The sequence below is a fragment of the Martes martes genome, assembly GCF_963455335.1.
Source record: "Martes martes genome assembly, chromosome: 14".
NCBI classification, from domain to species: domain Eukaryota; kingdom Metazoa; phylum Chordata; class Mammalia; order Carnivora; family Mustelidae; genus Martes; species Martes martes.
Genome location: NC_137902.1, coordinates 25,882,518 through 25,904,382, shown reverse-complemented (window position 1 = coordinate 25,904,382; position 21,865 = coordinate 25,882,518). Strand labels below are relative to the sequence as shown.

General features: G+C 54.1%; 1 protein-coding gene across 1 annotated transcript in view; it reads left to right on the top strand.

Moving 5' to 3' along the window:
* The window catches only part of SUFU (SUFU negative regulator of hedgehog signaling), a 112,322-nt gene extending 97,014 nt beyond the window's left edge, over positions 1–15,308 (top strand). The window contains exons 10-12 of the mRNA XM_080823109.1: positions 888–1,026; positions 9,695–9,763; positions 12,120–15,308. Of these exons, the coding sequence (XP_080679235.1) occupies positions 888–1,026; positions 9,695–9,763; positions 12,120–12,209 (298 nt within the window). The 3' untranslated portion in view covers positions 12,210–15,308. The remainder of the gene's footprint in view (positions 1–887; positions 1,027–9,694; positions 9,764–12,119) is intronic.
* The last annotated feature ends 6,557 nt before the right edge of the window (positions 15,309–21,865 follow it).

The following is a 21,865-nucleotide window of genomic DNA, read 5'->3' as shown; positions in this document are numbered from 1 at the left end:
AGTGCTGGGCAGCCACCCTGGGCAGCAGGGCAAAGATAGCAAGTGGTCAGAATGAACGGAGGCAGGGAAGGCCCCCCCATCAGGACCCCAGCCATCTCCTCCCTCTCTGGCTCAAGCTCAGGACCGTTTGACTGGTGAAGGGTTAATCTGAGGCAGCCTGGGAAAGCCAAGGGCAGGCTGGGCTTCCTTTGCTGACTGGCATCTCTGCCTCACTGGTTGTCCCTGCCTGCCCTTCCCCCAGGTGTATTTCCAGACTGGGGATTAACAGTCACTTCTTTTGGCTCCCTCAGAGTGTCCCCATTTGGCTTCAGCCTTTATTACTATTACTATTATTATTATTATTATTACTGCTACTGCTATTACTATTATTTATTTGTCTGTCTTGAGGTGGGCTTGTGGCCTTGGGGCTAGACATTTTGACCTTGTGAGAGAGCCCATGAGCAGGTGGAAGACTGGCACGGACACAGGGGCTGTGCTGGGAAGGCACAATGCCATCCTCCCAAGGGCTTGGCGAATTTGTTTAGATGCTACTTCACCACTGCCCTCAAAACAGAGGGACATGACCCCACTTTTAGTTGTGAGTGTGACCTTGTGCCCATTGCTAAGTGCCCTCTCTGGCCTCAGTTTCCTCACCGGGACACAGGAGGTGTCCTCCACTCCTCCCGCAGGCCCCCTGAATGCTGATCTGATGTCTCTGCTGGCCTTGAGCACTTCGGAGCAGGGGCAGTAGCGAACTCGGGAGAGGCTTCTCTGGGAAGGTGCTGAAGTGAGCATGTCCGGTTACAGGCCTCTGTTGGTGGGCAGGTGGGCAGGCAGGAGGGCATTTGCCAGGCACCCTGTCCCTTGGCCAGGCCTGCTGCTCACAGTCTCTGTGTTCCCACCCCCAGGGGCAGGCTCCTGCATGGACGGCACTTTACATATAAAAGTATCACAGGTGACATGGCCATCACATTCGTTTCCACGGGAGTGGAAGGCGCCTTTGCCACTGAGGAGCACCCTTACGCAGCCCATGGACCCTGGTTACAAGTGAGAAGGCTCATTTTCTTCTCCCTACCTTCTTTCCGTGGGCTCTTCCTGCACCCGCCTCCTCCCTCTCCTCCCTTGGCAGCTCTCGGTGGCTCCCTTCCAGAGGGGCTGGTAGTGGGAAGCCCTGTGGAGTGTGGCTGCTGCTGCCTGTCCCATTGGCTCTAGGAGCACTTCCTGGCCAATCCCCACCCCATCACCTGAGACACCAGGGATAACTGTCTAGGCCCTGGCCATTGGTTTGCCAGGGAAATCCAGATTTGAAAGATAGGAGACTTTCCACACCCTGGGTGAACCAAAGGCCAAGACACCCAACGGTGAAATGGGATAGGAGGAAGGATGGAAGCCAGTCTCAAGCGGCTCTGTGGAAATCCCACCAGAATTCCTAGAAAATGGGTGTGTGGGCCCGGACTGGGGCTGGGATGGGCAGGCCTCAGCAGACAGAGCCTCCCCACTCCCTGCATCTAATGACTCTCCTAGTCCTCCTAAGGGAAACCCAGCTTTTCGGCACAGAAACCTGCTGGCTTGTCCAGAACACTTTGTCCTTCCTTGGCTCCTCTGGCTGGAGCACAGCTCCAGAGCTGCTGCCAGGCAGGGTGCTGGGGCCTGAGAGCCATGGGCCTCCTCCCCAGCCCCCATGCTGTCCCAGGGCTCTAATGGGGACTTGGCTGGTCCGGCATGCTCCCAGACATATTAGGGGAACGACATCCTTTCTTCTTTGTTTGTTGGGGGTATGAGAGGAAAGCACTCTACCTTCTCTCTCTCAGGAGTTATCAAGAAAGGGGATCTGACCCTAATCCAGAAATTGGCTGTGCTTGTTTGTGGTATGGTGGAGGGGAGGTTATAGTAGAGGGGAAGGGAATTCTGCTGGTTTTGTGGGTTTAGCCCCGTGTGGGGGGTCTGTGAAACGTACTTACTGGTAATGTGGGCGTGTGTGTGTGTGTGTGAGAGAGAGAGAGAGAGAGAGCGCGCGAGCTTGCAGCTGAATTTCTCCTCCTTCAGGCCTCTTCCCCCCTCCCCCCCAAAATACTAACCCTTAATTAAAACAAACAGCAAACAAAGGACACCAACCACACTCCTCAGACTAAGCGAGGTAGAAAGCTAGTGCTTTAGCAATATTGTGTTCCATAAATTATCTTGCCTTTTTCCACTGTTATTACATTGTTTCATAACAAAATTACTTTGAACCATAAAGTTATAAATACATTTTAAAAGTCCCACTTGGTAACATTAGATTTCTGTCCATGTGGGCTTGGTAGTTACTGTAGCAAAACTGAAGCATAACATTCGAAACTAGCCCCACGCAAGTGGAAAAGGCCTCCCCACCCACCCCAGCCATGTCCCAGGAAGGCCAGGCTGCTTCTGTGGAGAGGAGGAGGGCTGCCTCTTACCCGGGGAGAGCTGGTAAGGAAGGGGGAAGTGGGGACCCAGCGGGAGAACCCAGCATCCCCTGAGAGTCGAGAGTTCCCAGGTCATCATTCCTAGTAGGTGACTGTGCTCACAGGTCTCAGAAGTGTCCTCAGATAGCATGTCCTCAGATACACAGAAATGTGTATTGAAGATTCCAGCCCATGTTCCTGGGAAAGTAGGGACCAGGGTCTCCCCAAACTCAAGAAGAAATACCCCTCTCCCCCATTACATCTTACATCTTCACCTCTGAGCCTGTCCCTGGAGTCTTGCCATCCTTGGAATCCCTTCCTGCCCTGAGGCAGGGGTGGTCACCATCTCCATTCTCAGAAGCCCAGGAGCCCTGGCCCCCAGAAGACTCGGCAGATGTCATGTTGTCCCTCCATGCCCCCAGAGTTCTGAATCCAACCCCAGTCCCAGAGCCCCTTATCCCAGGCACTGGCGTTGTGCTCCCAGGCCCACTCCTGTCACCCTTGGGCAGCCCCTCGGGCTCCTGAAGCCCTGGGCAGGGCCCCTCCCATGCGCTGTTGCCCAGGGAACCAGAGCGGTGGGAACCAGCCTCGGGCCTCGGCTGTTTCAATAAAGTTGCTGTGCTGGGAGCTGCTTAATCAAAGGCCTGTGTTATGGGCTCATTAGTGTGGTCCACCACGGGCCAGCTCACAGGGGAGCTCCCAGGAAGGCTGGCTGGGGCCCCGCTCCCCAAGCATGCACCCTCACTCACTGAGGGGTTTCTCAGGCTCTTTCCAAGGAGCCCTGGGAAACCCTCTGCCTCTGTCCCCAGCCAGTCCTCAGCCAACACTCACAGCAGCCCTCCTCCCCGCCCCCAAAGCAATCAGCACTTTCTGCTTCTGACTGCCAGCCCGCCTTCCCCTTTAGGGTCTTGCCACTGTGGTCATAGGCAGCTCCCTATAGCTTGTGGGAACCTGGGCTTGTAATTACTTGTGGGCCTCTAAGGCTCCCTCTGGGGCTGCTTGTCTCCCAGGAGTCTGCAAGACATCTTGGAGGCCTGGACATACCAAGGAGGGGCCACTCCACTGGACCAACAAGGGCTCCAGGCCCCTGTGGAGGGAGTCCCCCAACATGGAGGGGACTCACCTCCCCTCGACCCCCTCAGAAATCTCTTGCTCATACTCCCAGGATCAGGGGTGTCTCCCTGGGCCCTGGGTACCAGGCCTGTGGTGAACAGAGGAGTAGGAAGGAGCTGAATACAGCAGGCCCAAGAACGTGAAGAGCTCCAGACTTCTGTTTTCTTGGCTGCTACTTGAACGCTCCCTGTTGATCCCAGCTGAATGGGGAGGGGCTAGGATGACTTTCTTACATCAGCCTCAACAGCTTTGGAAGGCCTCGCTCCCAGCCTTGGCACCTTGTTCTGGCTACCAGCCTGGGCCTGTTATCTCTTGGGGAAAAGGCACGGCAGAGACACCCTGCATGAGAGAAGAGTGACAGAGGAGAGGCTGAGAGGAAACGGCAGAAGGTGAGGGAATCTGGGACCTCACTGGAGGGTGTGGAGTGGCCCCACACAGGCCTCCACACCCACCTTCTCTTGGTCCTGCTCCTCCCCTCCCCCTTTCTCTCCAGCCCCAGGGAAACCCAGGCCCCAGCACACAGAAAGGCAGGGCGAGCTCGGTGGACACTCCCTGCTTCCTGGAGGAGCTGGAGAGGCAGGAATCCTGCTCTAATTCTATAGGCTTCGCAGTTTCCGGAGGTCAACTCCTTGACTCCATCTGCCCTCCCATCTGCTATTTTCATCCTTGTGGAGATTGTAAAGCCTGCCAGCCAACTCCAGAGCTTTACACGATGGTCTTCAGCATCCTCTCTTGCACACCTACCCCCAGCATTCCACATCCCAGTAGCTTTAACAAGCCTCTCTCCCTTGAGTCTGTCAACACTGAGCTGTTAGTCTTCCGAGCAGGAGCCCGGCCCAGAGCTGAGTCGTTCATCCATCCCCAGCCAGGGTTGATCTGAAGTGGGAGAAATCGGCCCCAGAGGTCACGTGGGGGTCACATCGCCCGAATATGAGACTATTTTTCTAAGCCCTGCAATGCTTTCTCAGCTGTGTGGTGTCTGATAGCTCGCCCAGGTGGCGCCCTCCGCCCCCAGCCTTTCCCCACCCAGCCCTGATGGGAGGCTTCAGGCTTGGGAGAAGATGCCCAGCTGCTGTTCCGAGTGGACTCACCACTCCAGGCCAAGTTTCGGAATCACTTCTGGGCTCTCGTCCTAGCCCAGTGGCTGACTCACCACTGTCCTCTGGACACGTCCCCGCCTTCTCCTGTCCCCGTCCACCCATTTGGATGTTGTGTGCAAGACACTTGGCAGTCCCAGGCCCAGGCCCTGGGCAGTTCCTCTTCAGTGCTCTCCTGCTTCTCCTTCCACTGGGGAAGCTGGCCACAACCTGTTCTCCCTGGAGACCTTTGCTTAGGCTGTCATGGGACCTCATTGTCTGAGGGCACCCCCAGTTAGGGTTTAAAAGGCCCCACTGTGTCTGGGGAGAAGACTGTGATGGCCCACTGTGCCCTCGCCAGCCAGCAACCAGAGCAGGAAGAGTCTGAGGCTGCTTCTAGCCACCAAAGCTGACTTCTCACCACCCACTGAGAACAGGAAATGACCGTGTGCCCCACACACCTCTGCCCCCAAGCCTGGGGGGAGGGGGGTGTCTCCAAACTGTTTTCTGGCTTTCATCTGGCCAGTTGGAGTTGGGGGGACACAGGTCCAGACTGCATCCTCGTCCTGCCTCCTCCTCAGCCATCATGGGCAGCTCCTTGGAAGGCCCTACCTTGTAAACAACACATTTCCGCCTCTGAAAGAAGGAAAGAGAAGGAAAAGGAAAGGCAGACTTGTCGGGAAGCAAGAACAACATGTCAGCACAAAGAGCAAACAGGGCCCTGGACAAAGTGTGGATTGTCGTATGCGGGGAAGGAGTGGGCCTTGTCAGTGCTGTTTGCAGAGTCAGAAATAGCGCCAGCCACAGATGCTGGAATCAGATCCGCAGCAGCTGGGCTCCTGCCCACTGCACAGCAGGGCCTGCCCAGGGCAGGCACCACTAAAGATCACTTTTTGGGTTCCTTCTGGAACTTGCTGGGGCCTAGGGAATTGGGAGCTTGTTGCCAACACTCCCTCATCACCAACCAACCAGGCTGTCCCTGAGACACCAGGTATGAGCACCTTGGAGAAGACTGCTGGTCTGGATTCCAAGCCTTCTCTCTGACCAAGAGTAGAGGTTGGGGGTGAAGAGCAGGGGTCCACTGTACCCCTGCTTGGCCAAGTAGATGATGGCGAAGCTGCTGCCGCCAACTCACCCCTGTTGGTTATGCCTGTGCCCAAACCCCCTCCCACTGTGTGAGCCTGAGTATTCCCCATCCCGTGATCTGCTGGGTGCCTCAGAAATGCAGATGACTTGGCCTTACCAAGGTATTCCAATTCGGAAGGTCTGGATGGCATCTCCATAATGTCAGAAGCTTCCCAGTGGAGTTCGCTGCTCACTGGAGAGCCTCCTCCCTCCAAGGACTGTTTGTGCACAAACAGAAGTGTTTTATGCCCAGCTCTTGGTAAATGCAGACATGACTGAGTGCTCTTGTCATTTTCCGTATCATTACTGTTATTTCTGTTGCTGTTTTCTGGGCTGGAGTAACTGTTGCCTTATGTGTGCATTCACTAAGCTGGCCCGGAAATTTGCCTCACTGTTCCCACTTGGACACCTTCTTTGGGCATGGTTTGCCTTCCTTTCCAACTGGCCACCTTGGTTTTTGAGCAGCTGGGCATCTGTGATGCTCAGGGTTCCAGCGCTCTTAAGCAGAGCGGCGTTGTTCGTCTTGAGAAGTTGGGTGGCTAGTTGGAGTTGGGATGGCTGGTCTTGCAGGCCATTGGTAGAAGCCAAAGTCACCTTCACCTCCCCCATCAGAGAAGAGAGAAGAGTTAGCCCTGAGTATATGAGGCTTCTAGAATTGGGGCGTTTATCCCAGGCCCCAGGAAAAGCGTATCCTCTACCACAGTGAGGTCAGATCACTGTTTTAAAGTCCAGGAGCCTTGTCTCCTCTCACCACCTGCTTGTCTGCAAAATGGAAGTGATGGCTACCTTCTCGGCAGGCCCGCCGGGAGGGCTCAGTGAAATGGGACGGCTCGAGCCCTTAGCCCAGTGCCCGGCGCATGGGGGGAGGCTCCTGCTGCTTCTGTTGGAAGTAGTGTCACCGTTACTACTGGCATCGTAGCCATCCTGTTATTATTTGTGGCAGAGCCAGGCAGCCCCCTGGGGACCCAGTGAGCTTCCAGCGCCTCAAGCCCCAGACTGCCCCGGCTTTTCCCACAGTTGCATCACAACGGCGTGTCTGTTGCGCAGAGAGCGCCCAGGAGCTGCTCCGTCACAGTTGTCTATCTCCAGTGTCCTGTTGATAAGATCTGTTAACATTCTCAGCTCCAGGTCTGAAATATACAAAGAACAGGGCCTGTTTGTTCAATCCAAGCTTCTAAGGTTTAACTCCCAAAGGAAATTAAATTAGACGCCTGGAGCTATGACAGTCTGTCGTGTTTCTTTGCAGGGAATGTCACCCTTAATATCATGCAGATCTTGTGTATAATTTTCTCTGTTTAATTCTTTTAAAATAATGTGAAGTTTCCAGCGGGAACCAGCAAGTCACCAAAAGTGAAAATTGAGGAGCAACCAGGGTTTGTCCCCTTTCCTGGTCTTGCCATCCCCTCCCCCACCTGAGGATAAAACGAGTCCACACACAGATGGTACATGCTGGTGGCAGTTCTGCTCACAGCCGCCATAAGGCACCCTCTCTCCGCCACCTAGTGCAGACCTCCTTCGGAGGAACTGGCTTGGGACTGAGCTCTGCCTTGGTGGGGTCACCTAGTCCCTTGCTGGAAAACAGCGCTCAGGGGTCTCACGGGGTGGTCGTGGTCCCTGTGAACCCTCCCCTCCACCTCAGCCCCAGCGCTCCAGTCCCAGGCCTATTTACCTTCCTGGCAGAAAGTTCCTCCCTCCAAATTATTTGTGGGTTAGAAATCAGCGCAGCCTGGCCCAGACTGGAGCCATTGTCATATCATTGGGTTTTAGGTATGCTTGTGTTTGTGCTAGCATTTGCAGAGATGGCAACAAGCCCCGGAAATGCCAAAAATATGAATGTGACTTTTGTACTGCTCAAGCAGACTGGTGATAACTGGTAGGGAAACTCGGGACTGTGGGAGGGGTGGGGGGGAACCCTGGGGTAAGAGGAGGAGCCAGGGCTCTGGCAGTGGGAAGACTGGGGTGTGATGGGGCAAGAGTCACTGGAGTCCGGAAGAAGGGTTACCCAGTGCCGCCTTGGGGCACTTGGAGGAAGAATGGGGGTGGGAGGGGCCACCTCAGGTTGGCATTCCCTGGACTGACTTTGCCTGTCTAAATCTTGTCTGTGTCCTCACTAGAGGCCTGAGCTCCTGAAACAGAAAAAAAAACTGTGGTGAGATGGGGGCCAGTAGTCAGAGCTATTTTGCTGCTGACTAAGGGCTTGCAGCCTGGGAAGGAGATGTCCTTTGGCTCCCTGTCAACCAAGAGAGGATACGTGTCCAGGTAGAGCATGGACGGCTTTCATGCCTGTGTCCCTGGGGGCCCCACCCAGGGCCGGGCCCAGCCGAGGCGCCTGGGGAGTGCTACGGAATTGGGTAGATCAGTGGGCAGATGAGCGGAAGAGTGAATAAAGGCATCAGGGCTGTGGGGAGAAGAGCCCCGGATGTGGAAGCTACACACGAGGTGCTACTTTAGAGTCTAGATAGGACTGGGATATGGTCTTATCTCAGTCCCTCACAAGCCATGTGACACTGGGCACATTATTCAACCTGTCTGCACCTCAGTTTCCTCATCTGGAAGGAGACTAAAGGAGACAAGATACATGAGCGCCCAGGTTGGCTCACTCAGGCTTCTTATTCGTTGATCCCACCTCCAGCCCTTCGACTTCCTTCCAAGTCCTCCACCCTGTGTGGTCCCCAGCAACCCCACTTGCTGCTCTTCTGCTCTCCCGGGACATTCCACTTCCTCTCACAAGCTGGCTACCTTTCAGATATATGTAGACTCCATTTACGAGAGTGGACAACTCCCAGGGGAAACCTAAGGAGTATTTTTTTGGTCCCCACCCTTCTAGAGGGGTTTCCCTCAGAGGAGTCACTCACCTTGGTCTCCACCCCATTGTCCATCTTCCTCTGTGCCTCACCCAGGGTCGTCAAAGTTTGCTGGAGGAGGCAAAGCAGAGGCAGCTGGGGCCACAGCCTGGGGCTCTAGAAGGGTCTGGTGCCGAGGCCAGGAGGCCCCATGGGCCAGCACAGGGAGGAGAGTGGAGGGAAGGGTCAGATTGGGAAGAGGAGAGACATCCTCAGCCTGGGTCCGGTGTGGTACAGGCCTGGTGTGAGCTTGGCCTGACTCTGCAGAGCCAGCCTGAGCAGAAGAGCCAGCTGGGAAGAGGGCCCATCAGGATGAGGAAGGCCTGTGAGGGTGGGGCTTGTGCCCACTGAACGGTGGGGTCAGGCCATCCTGGACCTCAAAGCAGGAAGTGACAAGGCGTCAGACTAGAACAGCGAAGTGGGACAACTGAGAGGTGACCCGGAGGAGAGGTTTCTCAGAGGAAGTTGTGAAGAACTCAGTGACTGAACAGGGTCAGCAGGACAGGGGTTTGGGAGCTTCCGGCTTGAGACACTGTGGAGACTGCAGATGGAAACGGGACCTGAGAGCCCCTTTTCTGCTGTAAAATGAGAGAGGGCGGTGCACAGTCTCCAAATCCTCCAGCTCAGACATTCTTGGATGTACCTTCAGGGGCACTTCCAGATTCCAGACAAGGCTTGTATTCCAAATCCAAACAGATTCCTTTTGTCCTACCAAGTCGGGAATGAGGGGGAACATGGGAGCCTGGCGGGGCCCGGAGGACGTTGGTGACTGCTCTCGCCCAGCCACCCGCTTCTCCGTTGCCCCTTTCCTGCACTGCAGCATGTGGGAGGCCCACACTGCCCGGCCCATAGTCCTACAGGGGACCAGCACTGCTCTCTTTCCAGATATCCCCGCCTTGCTTCCCCATCATCCTCTGACCCCCTTCCTTGCCCTGGTCCCTGCGGGATTGCAGGCAGGTGGGGTGGGGGGCATGGAGAACACTGGTCTGGGATAGGCTTCCAGCACTGCCCTCTGTCCCTAGAACAGGCTCATTGCTTCTCCATTGCCGGAAGAAAGATTTGTGGCTTGGCAGCTGGCAAAAAGACCATATATTAAAAAATAATAATAAATGCTTGTCTTGTGCCTTCTTCCCAGATTCTGTTGACTGAAGAGTTTGTAGAGAAAATGCTGGAGGACTTGGAAGATTTGACTTCTCCGGAGGAAGTAAGCCTGTTTCATTCTAACAGTGGCCTCCACTCTCCAGGAGCCTGTGTGTGTCTTTCGGTCTGTCAGTCTCCAAGGTGTGGGGAAGGGCTGGAGAGGAGACCCTGTAGGTGTTAAACAGCTTTGTTTCGAGTTCCCCAGCCGCCGCCACCCCCCGTACCCCCCAAGCCAGCTGTCATAAGGACACCTGGCCAGTTGTCTGAACTAGCGGCTCCTGAGAACCTCACTGAAGAGGCAGCCAGGGCCTATGGGCTGGTAGTTCTTTCCCAGCCCCTGCTGTTCCCTGGCAGGTTCTGAACAGAAAACCCACGCCCGCTGCCAGAGGACATTCCATGGGGAAGTTCTGGTGGGCAATAAGGGACTCCTGCTCTCGCCTCAGGCCACCCAGGAGCCGGCCTCCTTTCTCGAGTCTCCAGCCATGAGCTCTCCCCTCTTGGTCCGCCTCTTCCAGCTGGAGGAGCTGGCCGGCTAGGTGGGGGCTTGTGCCTTCCTTGGCTACCCATGTGGGGTACAGGAATGGAGCCCATAATCCCCTTTGTTTTTCTTCCTTGTTCCTGGCATCCTCATTTGCAGGGACTTACCTCATCCTGGAAAGTCCCTTCCCCTCCCCCCGGCCTCCTCCTAAGCAGCACCCCAGTGGGATCTGAGCCTTCCTGGCCTCAATGCCCCATAGGTTAGTGGAACATTAGCAACCTCGCCAGGCCTCTGGAGAGCTCTTCTGGGCCCTCCCCTGCCTGTGGCAGAGACAGACCCTTCCATAGCCCTTTCTGCCTGAAAGCATGTTTGGGGAAGAGCTCCTTCACCTCCCTGGGACCAGCCTTTCAAGCCAGAGGGAGGCCACGTAGGAGCTAGCTTTCAGCCAGGCCTGGAGCGTCCAGCTGCCAGAGCTCCCTGGGCCTCATCAGCTGGGACACGGTGGCCTCCAACACCCACCAGGTGAAGGAGAACACGCAGGGTAAGCCTGTCCTGTCCACATCTCCAGGTGGACGGCAGCTCCTCGGAGCCTGAGGTCACCTCTGTCCTCTGGGATGTGGCTTGAGAAGTTAACTCACTGATACGTATTCCAGAGCCACCAAGTCCTTGGTCTGTGCCAGCCAATCAACCCCGAGAGTCACTGGTCCCTGAGGCCTGGCTTCTATTCAGTCAGCCCAGAGCCAGCTGCCCAGAAGTGCTTCCGGAGAGGCCGGCCGCATCGCACTGGGACGGTAGTGCGCCAGGCTGCTGCTTTGAGCTTGGGTGTTGAGGTAGGAGGGGGACAGTCCAGGCAGGAGGGACAGGAGCCAGGGGGAGCTTAGGAAAGTAGGTCACTAAAAATGACTTTTTTCTTCTTCTTCTTCTCTGTCCAGAAGCTGTCCCCACACCCAGCCCCACTCTCCACTTTGGTCTTGGCTTGGATAAGTCCCCCATCAGAGGGAGGGAGTGGGGGCCAGCCAGGAAGTATCAGGCCTGTCCACTTCCAGCCCCGGCTCTAGGCAGGCCTAGGGCCCCGTCCTTCCTTCCTTTCTAGCCCGGTCTGACTTCTCACCTAGCCCTGGGACAGTAGGAATCATAAAAGGCAGACCCTGTTTTCAAGGCAGTGAGCATCTAGTGAGCACACCAGCCTGGTGCCAGAGGAAGTCGAATCTACCAGCCTCTGTCCCATACCCCAGACAGAAGCCTGAGACACAGGACCCTCAGCAGATCGGTGATCCCTGGTGGGGGCAGAAAGACCCTGCACTCTCCTTGGGAAACAGATGAGCTTGAACAAAGGGGAGTGTGATGGGGAGGCACCAGGCCCAAGAAATCACCTCTGGCTAGCCTTGTCCTGCTCCTCTCCTCCCACCGAGGCCAAGCCAGGGCCTCCTTCCCTTTGGACCCTTTGGCAAAGGCCACAGAGGGCAGGTTCTGGGGTCCTTCTGCATCAGCCCCTGCAAGCAAAGCCATGGCCAGGACAGGACTACAGAGTTCCAGACCTCAAGCCACTTCCCTGTAGCATCTGCACCCTCCCCCCCCACTGGCCCCCCACCCCTCAGCCCCAGGGCCTCAGGGAGCAGATTCCTCAAATGCTTGTGGCTGGAGGCAGAACCAAGGAAGTGAGCTGGAGGGAGGTCAGCACAGTCAAGAAAGAGTTAGAAAACATGCCTCCTTCAACCCCAGTTAATTATTGGCAGGGCAAGGGGAAAGAAGGGGTCACCGAGCTCATGCAGCTTAACCCCAGCCCCCAACCTGGGACTAGCATTTACAACTGGTAGCCATTTGTGCCCCCAGCACCTGGGGGACAGGGTGCGGGCCCAGGCTCTCTTCGGGCGGTTGGGACAGAAGGCAGGGAGTGGTGCTAACCGCATGCGCTCTGGCTCTATGCTTGCTCCCTTCACAGTTCAAACTTCCCAAAGAGTACAGCTGGCCCGAGAAGAAGCTGAAAGTCTCCATTCTGCCTGACGTGGTGTTCGACAGCCCGCTGCACTAGCCTGGGCTGGGCCCTGCAGGGGCCAAGGGCGAGCCCAGCAGCTCCCCGGTGACTTCCGCTGTAACAGCTGCGCAAACGAGGTTCCCACAGATAAAAGGACACGTGTGAGGAGGACTGCGCAGCCCCCCCCACCTCCCCGCCTCACCTGCAGCTCAGGGGCCTCACCCCCCAGCCGGCCAAGCCTCCCTGGGCTGGGAGTGGGCAAACGCAAACCTTCCCCTCCTGCTGCTGCCACGGGTCATTGTGGTTTGATTTGACTCTGGACCTTGAATGTGCCCTACGGTGGAGACAGGCCTCGTTCTCACCTCTCCCCTGCCACGCAGGCCAGCAGGAGGGAGTGGAGTGGCCGCTGCGTGCAGGGCCCAGCTCTCCTGTGGGAAGCCTGTGCTAGGCCTGGTCCTCTGGCCACGGAACAATTCCTCTGATTGTGTTTGGTTTTCTTCCTCCTTATTTTATTTTGTCGAAACCGGATGGTATTTTATTGGTCTTCAGAGATGTCCAGAAGCCGTGTATATAATGTTTTTTAAACAGAACTTTATTCCCAGATGAACTTTCTCATTCTCTCAGATGAGGGCCTGGGCTGGTCTCCCCCTGAGCCACCACCAGAGAAGGTGCCAGGGTTCCATTCACCTGCCAGCCCAGGGCCCCAGAGAGCCAGCTTCACAGAAAGGTGGATTTCTTCCCAGCCAGGCCTGGTGGAGCCTGGGGCAGGGGGACAGCCGAGCTGCGCCCTCATGCCGCCTTCAGCCTGGTTTAGCCAACTGGGGCCAGGAGGAGGTACCGCTGGTTCTCAGGTGGACTCAGCCCCTGGCAAAGTTCAAGGACCACCAGGGTCCCAGAGACTTGGCAACCCAGCCTCATCTTCCAGGCCTTGTCCACCCAACCAGGCCTGCCTGAGAGAGGGTGAGGCCCAGCACCTCGTAGACCATCGCCACCTGCCACTCAGGGCCTAGGTCTCCAGCTCTTTGACCACTCCTGTTCCATTTCCTCCTCCCCTGGGCCTCCCAGCCTCCAGGCTGTAGGACTCTGGCATATTAAAAATGGAAAAATCAACCTCTCACCATGTCCTTCACTTCTATTTTGCAAGCACTGCCCTCTGCCACCCTCAGCTTCCCAGCGTCCATTCGTTTCTTGTCTTTCATTCCCCGTTCTCCATGTCATTCCCCATGCCTCTTTTTCTGCATCCTGGTCTCTCCCAGTCTCTTGCCCCACTACTGCAGATCTCGTGGTTTTCCTCCCAGAAATAGACCTATCTCTGGCCCATGGGTTTGGGGTTCCTCTGGGGTTGTCTGGGGTTGACCTGGAATCAACAAGCCCCCTTCGTGCCCTCTCACCCCTGACTCTAGGGACTGCTGTTTCAAGATCTCCTTTCAGGCCTTTCCAAAGCCAAGTCCTTTGGACTGTCAGGGTCTTCCCGATTGCACCCCCACACACACGCACACACGGGCGCCACAGCAGTGCCACAGGTGGCCCATGGGGTGCAGGACCCCTTGATGAGAGGGTCATGAGGGCAGAGACTGGGCACTCCAGGGAGCAAGATTTGGACTTCCAAGGGGCCACGAGGCTCCAGCCGCTTCTCAACACACACCCTCAGGGTTGCCCAGTTCACACCATCAAACGCAGAGCTTCCAGGTGGATCATACTGGGAGAGCAAGGCTCTGGGCCTCCACCAACCAAGATCGAAGCTCCTCTGGACCTGGTGTTGGTAGCATCTGTGCCTTTTGCTCCAAGGACTTTTCCAAAAGGACATGTTCTGGCCGCCGCCCACCATGGCATCTCCCTGCCTTGGCAACGCTTGTCATCTAATGTTTCGTGGCCAGAGAGGTGCCGTTAGCTTGTCTCCCTTCCGCACCACCCTGGCCCACCTCACCACAGATTCTTTCTTTCTGAGGACCTGCCTCTGCCTGCCTGGTTTGGCTGATGGGGAGGAGGGTACCTTCTGAGCTAAGCTTAGTCATCAGTATGGGAGACAGGCGGAAGGCAGGTGAGCTCTGAGACTGAGCCCCTGAAGCCTGTGGCCCCTTCCTGCCCTGTGATGTCAGGAACCTCCCAGGTCTGGCTGGGGCCAGGCCTCCCTCTCCTTTCCCTATGGTGCATTGGCTCTGGACGAGTCACAGAGCACCCACCATCTCTGACCAGGCCTTCCAGAGGTTTCTCTGGGAGGGGGCTCTCCACCGAGCTTCTGGCTGGTGAGGGGGACCCTCACTGAGGACCAAGTGAGGCCAACCCCATAGCGTGCCTGGCTCAGCACTTGGCACACAGTGGGTACTCACTAAATGTACCACTTCCCTCCCTGCAGTGCTCTGGGAGCCCTGACATAGTGAGCTAGGGAGGTACATCTCCCTCCTAAATCTGCCTCTTCCTCATGGCTTCTCTTTGGCTTGCCCAGTCCTGCCCCCTCCCTTTAGGTCCCTGTGGCTCAGGCTCTGGGAGGAAGGGGCTCCCCCCCGTGCATACACATGGCAGACTCTCGGACTCCTCAAGTCCAGTGTGGGCTGCAGGAAGACTGCAGACCCAGCTGTCATTCTGAGGGGCCGAGCGGCTCGTGCAAGGTCTCAGGTCTGGCCAGGGAACTGGTGCCTCTTCCTGCCTTTCTCTTCCTCTTGTAAAGGCAAGGCTTCGGGCAGGGACTCGGAAGCCTTGGGGAAAGTCTAAAGGGCTAGAGCATTTTTAAAAATGTACACAGGGTCTTGGGACTGGGTTTTGAGATTGAGATGAGAGCAGGGAAAGAAACCCCGAAGGTTGGTACCCCTATGGGGCAGACCAGTAAAGAACTCCCTTGACTGTATTTTTTTATGCAGTGTCTTTCCTCTCTGGCTTCTGGGTCCCCCACACCAGGTGGGGTGCCTGGGTCCCTATTACAAGTTGGGAGTCCTGTAGAGAGAGCTCTCCTTTTGTACAAGTAACTGAATGCTGCAATGAGCAGTCTTTTGTAAAATTTTATATTAGTTTCTAACGTCGACGGCGACTCGGTTCCTAGGGGTTGCAGCCAGCCTGGGACTTTTGTAAGAATTTTTGGGTGACTCACTTAGATGTCGTTTCCTTCTTGCTCCCTCTTCCTCTGTGTAATCTAAGTGCATTAAACATATTTGCAGAAGTGCCTGGATCTTGTGCTCCTTTTTGGATGCCTGGAGTAGGAGAGGCCAGCCTGGGGCCCTGGCAGAGGGGTGGGTTGGACTCAGCCACTGAGAAGGAGCCGGGATGGGGGAAGGCCCCCTGAAGACGGTCGTTGGGCATGGAGGAGGTGTCCAAGAGCAGGATCATGCAGCTGGTGACTCTAGAGTCATGCAGAAATGACTTTGCAGGCTCCCTTTCACTGGTCTTGAATTCCTCTAAGGTTGGGGGGGGTGGGTAGGAGCAAGAAACAGGTCTGGGAAGATGAGTGGCTAGGTCGAGACCCTCTTTCTTCCTCTTCTGCTCTCCTCTCACTAAAAAAGCCCTTTCCCCTTGGGAAGGTGGGCCTTCCAACCCTCTAGCTTTAGAGTTCTTGTGTCCCTTCCAGCTTGGGTCAGGAGATGGCCACTCCCCTCACCATCTTAATTCAACCTCCTGGGATGGATGGGCAGCTTCAGAACCATCACACCCACTGGGTGACCCAGAAGCCCTCCCTTCCTGTGAGCCCCTCTGGGCCTGGCCTTGGTGAGGAGGTGGTGGATCTCCCTTCCCTGGACTGCCCAGCTCCTGTCTCTCCAGGACATAGCACAGCACAACAGAGCCCAATCCCCGTGGGGAGAAGGCAACAGCCTGGGACCTTAGAGGCAGGCAGGAGGGGGTCCGCACCCAGACAGGCTTTCCAGAACCTACAGGGCTGCTCTAAACCTTCCTGTGTTCTTCCCCTTCCTGCTAGGCCCGGTTGTCTGTCTCGGAGAATAGTGGGGCCGTGTCTCCTGGTGCTCGGGTTGGGGCTGTAGCACCCAGGGGGCTTTGCTGGGCTCATGGCAGAAGTCCTGGGGGGATCACAAGAAGGGAGGGAACAGCGGGTGTCAGCTCTTGGGAAGGGACTCTGTCCTCTGAGAACCAGCTTTATCTGGGGGACTTTCCCCAGGCCAAGGTCAGTACTCCTTCCCTTGTGACCTCCTACTGAACTGTGTGGCTGGACCCTGAAGCAGTGGGGCAGGTCCTGTCTGGGGCCCTTAGTCAGTCTGGCAGTCAGAGCAAGGGAGCTGGGAGGGCCCAGAGCTGGACTGACAATCGCAGGGTGGCCCAGGCCACACCCATTCCCCTTTTCTTTTCTCCTTGGAGATTGGGGGGGCGGGTGGAGGAAAGGGCTGATTATCTAATCCTCCTCATCTGACCAGCCTAGAAGGACCTGGGGTCAGAGTGGAGCTCCAGTCCCAGAGAGCGCAGAACGGCAAGATCCTGCATTTAGGTGGTTCCAGGAGATAGGACGAGGCTGAGATTCTTTCTGCAAAGAGGCTCCTGGGCCTAGAGCAGAGACCCCACCCTAGATTTAGGGAGAGGAGAAATCTGCTATGTGATCTGTAATGTCACCTCCGAAAGGCCTGTACTTTCCTCCAGACATCTGCTCTGCCCTGTGTGGGGTGGGAGGATGTCAGGGGCCCTGGATGAGAGGGACCCACAGGCTCCAGAGTGTAAGAGATTTACCAAACTGGCCTAACCAGAAGGAGAATGCGGAGGGAAGTGAGTCAACCCAGGCTGCCAGGCACTGAGGTAGCTGCCTGGCTATACAGCCCCTGGAGGAGGTGGGGAGGTCAGGGCGGGGGCTAGGGAGTGCTGTGCTGTGCTGGGCAGGAGAAGGGAGAGATTTGTCCCAAGGCTGCGGGGGGGCCGGGGGGGGGGCAGGTCAGGATGTGGTCTGGGAGGGCAACCATTTCCAGGCCCCTTCTGTGGGGGCACCATGGGACTGACACAGTCCCCGCCTCTTCTCCTTACTGCCGGGAAGTCTTTGGGAGAGAGCTAAGGCCAGGATGAGGGGAAGGGGTAAGATGCCTGGTGGGTGTCCACGGTCTGTGTTCATTCACTCCACCTTTCAACAAACGCATGCCAGGCCCTCTGCTATATGCTGGGAGACTGGACACAGGCCTGGCTTTAAGAAGTGTGTCATGCAGTGGGGAAAACAGACAAGGAAACAACTGCAAGGAAGAGCCATGAAGGAGGACGACCGCCTGCTGCTTTCTGTCCTACCCTGACTCCACCCCTGGTCAGTGTGACTTTGGACAGGTTTTTTTCATCTGCAAATGGATACTTGCTTCACAGAGTTTTGGCAAGGATTATATGAGATAATACACATAAGATGCCTGCCACATAGTAATTGCTCAATTAGCGTTAACCCTTTATTAAAGGGCTAGGCTAGGGTACGGACATAGAAAAGGTACCCAACCCAGTCAGGGAGATTAAAAAAGGCTTCCCGAAAGAAGTGACATCCAGGTCAAAACTGAAGGATGCTTAAGGACGAAGGACAAAAGGAGATTTATTTTCAAAAGCCCTCCAGGCAGACAACAGCAAGGGAAAAAGCCCCAAAACTCTTCTTGGGATTTGGAATGCTCAAGGTTTACAGCATCAAGCTTTCACTTGAGGACCATTCCCTTGCCTTTTGTATGAAGAACATTCTGAGAGAGAGCAAGATTGGAGGCAAGGACCAGGCAGGCCTGGATTAAGGTAGAAGCAGTAGGGATGGAGAGAATGGAACTCATTCATTGATTCAACAAATATTTATTGAACACCTACTATGTGATAGGTCCTGTTCTAGGCTCCGGAGATACATTATTTAAAATAAATTATTCCTTTCACAGATCTTATATTTTAGTGATGGGAGATAAGTATTTGTTTAGAATAGAATATGTAGTACATGGATGTATGTGCTATGGAGAAAAAATAAAGCAGAAGAGGAGAGATAGGGCTGGGGTGGGGTGTGTTTGTAAATACGGACGTCAGAGAAGGCCTTGCTGCGTAGGTGACATTTGAGCAAAGGAACTCAATGACAGGAAGAAGTGTGCAATAGGGACATCTGGAGGAAGAATGGTCCAGGCAAAGTGAAGAGCGCAGCAGAGACCCTGGGGTTAGGGGAAACACACTAGGTACATCTGAGGAACAAAAGAGGAAGCCGGTGTGGCTGGAGCAGAATGAGAGAAGGGGAATAATAGGAGATTACTTGTCCAGAGGGCAGCTAGTGTAGAACTTGGCAGGCAGTAATGAAACTTGGACTTTTATTCTGAAGTGGGAAGCCATCAGGAGATTTTGAGCAGAAAGGTGACACAGTCTGACATATATATATATTTTAAGGTTTATTTATTTTAGAAAGAGAGTGAACAGGGGGAGGGGCAGAAAGAGAATCTCAAGCAGATTCTCTGCTGAGTAGGGAGCCCCACAGGGTGGCTTGATCCCATGACCCTGAGACCATGACCTGAGCCGAAATCAAGAGTCTGATACTTACCCAACTGAGCTACCCAGGTGCCCCACAGTCTACACATTTTAAAAAGATTTCTCTGGCTACTGTGCTGAGAATTGACCTGGGAGGTAAGGGCAGAAGCAGAGAAACTGCTTCGAATCTACGGAAATAATCCAGGCTAGAGATTATGGTGAAGTAATGAAGATGTGAAGAAGTGGCAAGATTTGCTAAAGGGTTGGCTGTGGGATGTTCACCGAGAAGTGGACAACTTCAAAGGAATAGGGGCAGGAGTGTGTACAGAAATTACTATTGTTTTGGACATGCTGACTTTGATATTCATTGTACCTCCTCCAGGTGATGAGGTTAAGCGAGCAACTAGTATACAAATGGGTGACCTGAGAGTTACTTTTTTTTTCAGAATCTTTTTTTTTTTTAAGATTTTATTTATTTACTTGACAGAGATCACAAGTAGGCAGAGAGGCAGGCAGAGAGAGAGGGGGAGGCAGGCTCCCCGCTGAGCAGGGAGTCTGACACGGGGCTTAATCCCAGGATCCCGAGATCATGACCCGAGCCGAAGGCAGAGGATTCAACCCACTGAGCCACCTAGGCGCCCCAACCTGAGAGATATTTAAAGAAGGATCTATAGGGGCGCCTGGGTGGCTCAATTGGTTGAATGTCCGATTCTTGGTTTCAGCTCAGGTCATGATCTTGGGGTCCTGAGATGGAATCGAATCTCGGTGATGAGTGGGGAGTCTGCTGTAATATTCTCTCCCTCTGCCTCTCCCCTGGCTTGCGCTTGCAGGCATGTTCTCTCTCTCTCTCTCTTCCTCTCTCTCTCTCATAAATAAATCCTTAATGTAAGAGAGAGAGAGAGAGAGAGCAATGCCTGGGTGGCTCAGTTGGTTAAGCCGCTGCCTTTGGCTCAGGTCATGATCCTAGGATCCTGGGATTGAGTCCCACATAGGGCTCCTTGCTCAGTGGGGAGCCTACTTCTCTCTCTGCCTCTGTCTGCCACTCTGCCTGCTCGTGTGCTCTCTCTCTGACAAATAAATAAATAAAAGAGAGAGAGAGAGAGAGAAGCATCTATAACACCTGATTGGATGGCTAAGGGAGGTGAAAGGGAGATATTAAGGTCATTTCCCTGATCCTTGGCTTGGTCACTAAGCTGCTGACAGGTCCCACTGACTGAGATGGGGGACACAGTGGAGGAAAATGGGCTGGAATATGAAGAAGATGATGAGTTTAGTTTCCAATACATTGAATTAAACGTGCCTGTGAGACACCCAGGGGAATGGCAGGGTTGGCTACACTGACCTGCAGCCAGGAAGGTGAACTTTCCGACTGGAGATGGTGAGTCGGGAGCCACCAGGTTACAGACAGTAGTAAAGCTTTAAGAGTGAGAGGCTTCAGGGAGCAGGTATAGATTAGTAAGAGGATAGGATGGAGGGCAGGGCTCTCAGGACTGTCAACATTTATGAGATGGAAATTGGAGAAGTCTGCGGTTAGAAAGATAAGAAAAAAACCAGAAGAGTATGATATCTTACAAGTTAAGGGGGGCGGTCTAGAAAGGTGAGGAATGTGAGGAATCCTTTATCCTGGAGGGCATTGGTGAGGAAGCCAGAGAAGGACCCTCCAACAACTCCAAACCAGATTTTATTGTTTCTCTGTACCATCTTTAGAGCATGTGATTAAGGATTAGGCTTGGAAGCCTTGTTTGTTAATTCAGACATGCAGGCATTCATTTATTCATTCATTCAACAAAAGATCTCCCATGTGGGGCTGGGGGTATGCAAAGAGCTGAAGACACAGGGGCTCTGTCATTGAAGGGTCCACATTAGCCCCCCAGTCAGGAATAAGGAGACAGAATTCCTAGAGCAGCGAGGCCTTCTGGTTTTATGGAGGGATCAGGGACCCACTGGTTACTCTGAACTGGATTTGAATCTCAGTTCTACCATTCAGAATGTAATTGCTGATGACTCCAGAATCTATAATCGCAGTACAAACCTTCCCCCAACTTTGTATATACGATTGTCTTTGCAATATCGCCACTGGGATACAGGAGCCAACTCAAATTTAACTTAGAGCTACTGAAAAATCTCCCCACCCAAGCTCATTCTCTTCAGTTCTCTCCTTCTTGGTGTGTGCCACCACCATGCAGACTTGCTGAGGGCCAACTCCTAAGAATCACTTAAAAACATTTTGGAGGGATAAAAAATTTTATATACCTGTTAACATTTTGAAAGTTCAAAAGGACATACTATATACAGTGATAAGCACATCTTGATCCCATTCCTATCCCATTCCTGTTAACGTGCTGATTCCTCTCCACCCCATATCTAATCCTTATCTAGTCCTGTTGGCACTACTTCCAGAATTTATCCCAAATCTGAGGGCTTCTCATAACTATCTTCAAGTCTAAACTCCTTACCATGACCTAGAAGACCCTGCGTGTTCTGGCCCCTACTTGTCTTCTCCCTTGGAGGGCCTCCTTCTGCCCTGGAGCATGCCGAATCTGTTGCTTTCCCATTTGTTTCTTCTTCTGACTGAAGCACTCTTTCCCAGGGTTGTTAATGACCTGATGACTCCTGAATATTCAGGTCTTGGCTCAGATGTCACTTTTCTGAGGAGCCCTGTGTGAGCCCCTTGCTCTCTTTCACAGAAATTATCCTGTATATGTAACACTAATATTTATATATATTATAAAATAACAATATTTATGACATGATTATATTAGTATTAATCATTATTATCATTATTATTAAGTATATGTTCTCCAGGGAATCCCAGGGCCCAGAAAAATGCCTGGCACTTCCAGGCTTTTGTTAAAATATTCGTTAAATGACCCATCGACCTCCAGCAGACTACCCCACTTCTTTAAGTCTTCATTCCCTTATTAATAGAAAAGGGATTACAATGCCTATTTTGCTTGGTAGTTTTAAGTGTCAGATATGTGGGGGAAAGTATTAAGGACATGGGGAAACAGCCACAGTGAACCCTGTTCACTTACATCAGACAGAAGGAGCAGACTGATAAACCCTCCCTTTCCTCCCAGGTAAAAAGAGCTACGGGTGAAAAAGCCCAGGAAGAGGTGGTCCCACTACGCAGCGGCATCATCGCCCTTTTAAGTAGCGCGGAACTCTCCTCCCACCCTAGTGTTTAATGTACCGAAGTAAGTGCAAGTCACGTGAGGCTCTCGCATCTACCCCGCCCTAAAGAGGCGGAGCCTTAGCTTGGGGACCAATAGCGGGAGCAGCCTCCGGAACAGCCCCAACTCCAGACAGGAAAAAGGGGAGGAGCCGGGAGCTTC